This window comes from Sarcophilus harrisii, chromosome 3 (genome assembly GCF_902635505.1).
Source record: "Sarcophilus harrisii chromosome 3, mSarHar1.11, whole genome shotgun sequence".
Taxonomy (NCBI): Eukaryota; Metazoa; Chordata; class Mammalia; order Dasyuromorphia; family Dasyuridae; genus Sarcophilus; species Sarcophilus harrisii.
Window position 1 is genome coordinate 499,874,700 of NC_045428.1, and position 7,551 is coordinate 499,882,250.

Here is a 7,551-nt window from a genome sequence, read left to right on the forward strand (position 1 = left end):
GTACAGAGTTGTTTACATGTTGTCTCTCATTAGACTATAAACTCTTTTAAGGCAGGGACTGTCTTTTGCCTTTGTATTTCTACCCCTTAGTACAGTGCTTGGCATATAGTAGGCACTTAATAAATGCTTATTGCTGACTGAACTACCTTCTAATGTTTAGTTGTCCTTTTTTAAAGAATGGGGCACAGCTCTGAGAACAATGGAATGAATATGAATTTCTCTGCTTGAAAGAGAGAAATTGGACACCTAACTTCTTCTTTCAGGCACCAAGGAAATGGAAACTGCCCCTCCTTCCTTTGATACATGTTTGACCACAGTTCCCCCCAACCCCCTCACTCCCAAACCCCTAATTGATACTTTTAACAAAATTTTTCCAGATGAAAATGTCACAGATATGATTCAGAATGCAATAAGGAAGAATACTGGACAGGAAGCCAAGAGGTCTGACTTCTGGAATCAGAATTCTCCTCCATTTTGCACAAATTGAAGATACTCATATCTAGTAAACCCAATGGATCTTAAACCTCTGGGTCTTGCTCCCTCTGTTCAGACAAGACAATTCAACAGATAATTATTAAACAACTAATATGTGCATTGTGCAAGTCTCTGGGGATCAGAAGACAAACACAAAATACGCCCTATTACAAAGGAACTTATATTCTACTGGGGCCATGTTAAATAGTTGTTTTAGACTCCAAAGGCCCATAACTATCCAACTATTTGATTTTCAACTAGTCATTCTTCTTCTGTGGGCTTCACTTATCTTTATAAATGAAGGGGTTGGAATAAATTATATTCAAGGTTCTTTTTAGCCCTAATATTCTAGGTTGTATATTCTTAGGTCCTTTCCAGCATCAGCCTTCTATATTCTAAAGTCCCTTCTACCACTGATATTCTATGATCTAAGGTGTCTTCCAGCTCCAACATACTGTATGCAATGTTTAAGTGTCCTTTCCAGATCCATCTCAAAGTCTCCAGGGAAAAAGGAGAAACTGAAACTTGGAATTTTGTGCCCCTGGCAAGGTGGAATGAGCTGAGGACCTCACCTGAGGCATAGTCCCAAGATGGTACTGTTGGTATCCTCTGAATTTCACACCCAGAAGTAAATCCCTAGTCACCACCACCCTCCTTTATAACTCTAGAGAGAAGGGAAGATAATTTACAAGGTCTGCAATATGTAATTAGTTTCTTATCTCTCCTGAGATCCTGAGAGCCCCTTTGGGGAGCACAGGTGCCAGGGTGAAGGAGAAACAAATTGGGCATATATTTGCCCTGGGTTAGGAGTCTGAGATTGTTATGGGGCTGAAGAATGATGCATTTGCCAGTGGCCCAGCTAGCATGGTAAGGAAAGGAAGGATACCAGAGGTACTGTGGGTATTGGGCATGGGGGCAGGAAGAGCATAGAAGGAGGAAAAGAGAGTTTGAATGTGAGAGGGAGCACAGAGTCAGAGACAACTGAGGCTTCATGCCTGGGTGAAATAGGGATTTGGGATCGTAAGTATAGATTGGATATGGGAGGAAGGAGCAGAGAGTTTGTGAAGCAGTGTTGGGTGAAGGAGAGCACACTAGATATTACAAGTGTTAGGTTCTCCACCTGGATCTATGATTAAGGCACCAGGTGACTAATAATAAGTCCCTTCAACTTACAGAAGGTTCCACGTCTGTAAAATGAGGATCTAGACTCTATGTTGTCTCTGTGGTCACTTCAAATTCTGATATTCTATGGCTCTTTGGCAGTTTGGTTGAAACATCATCAATTTGAGGTGCCAGCTAGAACGTCTGAGTAGAGATGATAGGGAAGCAGTTCAAGAGTCATATCAGGAATGGAGGTATTGATTTTGATTCATCTGCATAGATGTGATACTTGAACTATGGCAGTGGATAAGCAGAGTGGGCCAGGTTGAGAAGAGTTCTAAAATTCAAAGAAAGAGAAGATTCTTATTCCTTAAGGTGATAAGAACTTAATAGTTTCCTATTGTGGGAATTTATGTCTCTGTGTGTGTGTGTGTGTGTGTGTGTGTGTGTGTGTGTGAAAGAGAGAGAGAGAGAAAGAGAGAGAGAGATGGACAGAGGCAGAGACGGAGAGAGACAGAAAGAGACACAGACAGAGAAGCAGAGACAGAGAGACAGAGACAGACACAGAGAGACGCAGAGAGACAGAGAGACAAAGGGAGAGAGAATTAAGGTTGACTTTGAATAAGGATGATTCTGACAACTATGAGTCTCCATCTCCTATCCATGTCTTCATTTCCTACCCTTTTTTCCAGCCTCCATTCAAGTCCCACTTACCTATCCAGGAAGCTCTCTACCTTCTCCTTTCCCTCTTCTGACCTCCTAATACATTTAGAATCTGCCCAGTACACTCTATTACCTTTCTCTTACCATACTCTGACTCTTGAGTCTCTTTCCTTCCTATCGTTCACAGAGCCTGATGCAGAACCTAACAACATACTAGTTGTAGAATAGGGAGGAATTTGAGAGGAGATAAAAGGGACTAGGACAGAATTTTGGGGATCAAAAGCCAGAAAGAAGAAAGGAGAGAAGGAACCCTGAAAGCACATCAGAGAAGGAAGAGAAGTAGTTGAGTGCAATGTTATGGAAATCAGAGTGGCCATCCTATGAAGATAGCCTGCCAGATACAGGGGGAGGTTGGGGCTGAAAACTCAAGGAAGGTAAAGAAATGGGAGAAAGACCATTCAATTTGCAGATTCCATGGTCACTGGAGGACTTGTAGAGGGCTATTCCAATAGAATGAAGGCTTGGGAGTTTGATTGCAGAGAGGTGAAGAATGACTAGGCAGTGAGAAAATGGAGACAATGAGCAGAGAAGGTATCTCCAAGAAGTTTAGCAGTAAATGTCAAGAAGTCAGATGATAATTTGAGGGGATAAAAGGATCAAGAGGAGGGCAAAGTTTTTGTGGGTTTTGTCTTGTTTGTTTTCTGGGGTTTTTTTTTTTGTTTTTTTAGAATGAGGAGACCTGAACAAGCAGGTGGAAAGAAACCAGGAGATGGGGAGACAGTGAATCTGACAGAGTGGAATACTCATTGAAGCCAGCTATAGAAGAAACCAAAAGAGACAGGATCAAAGAGCATAGATTTGGGGTGAGTTGGCAAGGAGAAGTGAGAGCCATCTCACTCTCTGAGGTCAAAGAGAAAGAAAAAAGGAGGGATGACAGAAGTTTGGAGGAATGGAGGGGAGTGAAAATAATCCATGAGGAAAGGGCTCAAGCTTCATAATGAAGGCATTGCTTGTGAACATGGGGGCTAATGGTGCTACTGGTGACTTGATGAAAAAGGAGAAAGTTTGAAATACCTACTATTGAAGAATAGGGTGAGGAGATTCAGAGCAGCAACCATCACAAAGCCCCAAACAACCCCCAGTTGTAGTAAAGGAAGTTTAGGTTCTGCCTTCAGAAGACATCAGGGAAGAAGACCACAGATGGTCTTTGAATATCCACAAGAATCAGTAAGATAGAACTTAGAATGGAGGGAGATGAGTCTCCTATCTTAGTCTCTTCACATCTTATTCATTTCTTCATTTCAGCTTCCATTCAAGTCCCACTTACCCTCTGGAAACCCTTTACCTTTGCCTGTTCCTCCTTTGACTTAGAAACTCTACTATTCACTCTAGAAGATGGTTTTGCCATTCTCCATCTCTTAAATCCCCATTTAATTCTCTGATATCAAGGACAGTTTCCTCCTTCCTGCCTGCCTCACAGAGCTAGGTACACACTAATTGTTTAATAGGTGATATGGTGGGAATAGTCAAAGAATCAGAATCAGGACGCCAAGATTCTGGTCCCAGCTCAATCTCCACTTACAGGGTACTTACATTCTCATGGTGGATACAAGTAGGGAAAAGAAAACAGGATTACACACACACATATTTGGTGAGGCAATTGGGTTAATTGATTTGCCCATGGTCACAAGCTAGGAATTGTTAAGTGTATGAGGGTAGATCTGAACTCAGATCCTCTTGACTCTAGCCCTGATACTCTGTCCACTGTGCCATCAAATTGCCCTATGGATATATATATATATATGAATATGAATTTATTAATTTATTTAAGTGTCAACTAATTGCCATGTGTGTGTATTTAAATGCTTACTATGTGCCAGACATTGTGCTCAGAGTTTTATAACATTATCTCATTTGATCCTTATAACCCTGGATGGTAGATGTTGTTGTAGGTGTTGTAATCTCCATTTTGCAGAAGAGAAAAATGAGACAGACAGAAGTTAAATAATTTTTGTAGAGTAAGTATCTGAGGCTGGATTTGCATTGAGTTCTTTCTGACTTCAGGTCTAGCATTCTACTCGCTGTACCACCTAGCAGTTTTGTAGTAATAAGTTTTAATTATATAAATCATAGTAAAAATATAAGCAAAAATATTAAGTGAATATAAAATATGTAGAAAGTACATAGAAACAAAGTAGTTTGGGAGGGAGAGCACCAATGCATTGAGGTTGGAAGTCAGGAAAGGTTTCATGAAGAAGATGGTTCTTAAGCTGCATCATTAATGAAAAGACAGATGTAAAAAGGGCATGTATCCCAGGTATATGGGATGGCCAGTACCAGAGCCCAGAGATGAGATGTGGAGTGCATTGTAGCAGAACAGAGAAGATTTAAACCAGAAATAACTTTCTTCTAGTCTCTGAAGAGGTATCATGTGGAAAAGAGATTACTTGTGTTCTCCTCAGCCCCAGGGCAGAACTTGCAACAAGAAATGGAAGTTGTAGTCTCAGCCTTAGATTCAATTGCAAACAGGAACTTCTTGACCATTAGAGCTGTCACCAGGTTGACTGAATTGTCTTGTTAATTAGCAAGTTCTATGTCATTAGAAGCATTCAAGAACAAACTGAATGACTTTCCGTTCAGGAGTTGTGGAAGGGATTTCTGGTTAAGGATGAATTGAAAGATACCCTCTGAAGTCCCATCAAGCTCTGAGAGTTTGTGATTCAGAAAATCAGTTTTTCTGATTCCAGGGTCAATCTTTGATTCTGCCAAGCTGCCACTATTTGTATGTCCAAGGGCACTTACCTGCTTCTGACTCAGCCTGTTGGACAATCCTGGGATTTCCTGCTGCTGGCTGGTCCCCTGACCTGTCCTGGGAAAGCCAAGCTATCTCTGTTCAGTCTTTTGTTGATCTATCCACCCTAATCCACCCAAGTTGAGTCCTCATCCCCTCCCCACCCCCGCTCTGTGAACAAAAAAGGTTTATGAAAATTACATTTATGCTGGTTCCTGATATAAGGCAGCTCTAATCTCTTAAAATAAAAGGTAAAGTACTTTTTTGTTGACTATCAAAGGTCCTTTCAGGCATCGATTAAATTACACAGTATGTTGGAAGACCCTCTGCACTGAAATGAATGAGATCTAGGTTTTCATCCTGGTTCTATGACTGTATGAACTTGAATAAATAGCTTCTCTAAATCTCAGTTTCTCCATCTATAAAATGGGGATGAACGGACAGGGACTAATCTCTCAGGTCTATGACATCCTATGAGTTCTAGAGAACAGGGAAACATTTCAGGACGTAGCATAGTATCACTGGGTATTTGGGGGATTCGGGAATTCTACATAATAGAGAAGTCAAAGTCGTCTGGGTTACAATAAAAAGAGCTCCTATTTCCTTAGTGTTTCAAAGCTTATTAAATGCTTTTCTCATAACTAGGTAGTGCAAGAGTTATCATACCCATGGGATGGGGAGTTCATACTCAGAGCTAGGACTAGAAGACGGCTCTCTCGAGTCATGGTCCAGGGATCTTGGCTCTAGGCCGTCTGAGCACCCCGTCCCCATCTCTATCCGCAGGCCATCTGAGCGCCCCGTCCCTGTCTCCATCCACAGGCTCTCTGAGTCACCATGGTCCAGTGTAATAACCAAAGCACGCCTCCGCCTGTGACGGTCTTTGTCTTGCTGGGGTTCCCAGCCCTGCAGGAGGCCCCTCTCCCGCTCTTCTTCATCTTCCTGGCCCTCTACACTCTCATCGTGCTGGGCAATGTGGTGATCCTAGTGGCGGTGGTTGGGGATCCCCGGCTACACAAGCCCATGTACTTCTTCCTGTGCAACCTCTCGGCCCTGGACATTCTCTTCACCACCACCACGGTGCCCAAGATGCTGGCCATGTTCCTCTTCCAGCACAATGCCATCTCCTTTGCCGGCTGCTTCCTGCAGATGTACAGTTTCCACACTCTCACGGTCATGGAGTCCTTCATCCTGGTGGTCATGGCCTATGACCGCTACGAGGCCATCTGCCACCCACTGCACTACCCCAGCCGCATGACCCCGCAGGCCAACGCCAGCCTGGCAGCGGGTGCCTGGACCATGGCCCTGATCATCCCCGCCCCGGTGATAGTAGAGACGGCGCAGCTGGAGTACACGGCCAGGGCCCTGGTGGAGCACTGCTTCTGCGACCACCTCGCCGTGGTGAGGGCTGCCTGCCAGGATGCCGGGAGCAAGCAGCAGACCTTCATCGGCTTCTGCATTGCCATGACTGTCTCCTTGGTGCCCCTGCTCCTGGTGCTCTTCTCCTACGGGCGCATCCTGGTCTCCGTTGTAAAGATCGCCTCCCAGGAAGGCCGGACCAAGGCCTTTTCCACATGCACATCTCACCTGCTGGTGGTCGGTACTTACTACTCCTCCATTGCTGTGGCCTACGTGTCCTATAGGATGGAAATGGCCATTGACCTTCATGTGCTCAGCAACGTCATTTTTGCCATCTTGACCCCCATGTTGAACCCTCTCATCTATACGCTGAGGAACAAGGATGTAAAGGAAGCCATTAAGACAGTCTCTCTAAAAGTATTTCTTCTTTTGAAAAACTTTTAGTTTATATGAAACAGACCTGGGAGTTTTATTAGGCTACATACTCAGTATGAATCAAAAGTATAATTTGGCAGTCAGAAAAGCAAATGCAATTTTAAGCTGCACTAAGAGGGGCTGTGTCCCAAACAAGGAAGGTCTTGCTGTTCTTCTCTCTGTAAAACCCCATTTGGAATATTGTTTTCAAATCAGGCGGCCACATTTTAGGAAGGACTCTGTCAAGTTGGAAAGTGAAGGCAAAGGAAGGCAACCAGGATGGAGGAATAGAACAGAAAACCACTTAATATGAGAGAGGATTAAAGGATTTGAGAATGCTTAGTCAGAAGACTTAAGAAATTATTATATTTTTCTTCAAATTTTCAGGCTTTTCAGTCATGTCTGACTCTTTGGAATCCCATTTGGGGTTTTCTTGGCAAAGACACTGGAGTGATTTACCATTTCCTTCTGCAGTTCATTTGATAGATGAATAAACTGAGGCAAAGAGGATTAAGTGATTTTCTGAGGATCACATAGCTAGAAAGTGTCAGGGGATTCGAACTCACCATCTAACTGTCCCATTTTTTTTCAAATACCTGAAGTAAATGTGGAAGGATTAGATATTTTTATTTTTGTACTCGGATGACAGAACTAGAAATCATTAAGAAAACACTATTTTAATTACCTCCCATTGCACAAGGCACTGAGGGTACAAGGAAAAAAGTTGAAAAGTCCTGCTTTCAAGAAGCTTA

General features: G+C 43.0%; 1 protein-coding gene across 1 annotated transcript; it reads left to right on the forward strand.

Moving 5' to 3' along the window:
• The first annotated feature begins 5,863 nt into the window (after positions 1-5,863).
• On the forward strand, positions 5,864-6,829 carry LOC100919937 (olfactory receptor 2AT4-like). The gene has a single exon (XM_003764669.1). The coding sequence runs from the start codon at positions 5,864-5,866 to the stop codon at positions 6,827-6,829; it is 966 nt and encodes a 321-aa protein (XP_003764717.1).
• The last annotated feature ends 722 nt before the right edge of the window (positions 6,830-7,551 follow it).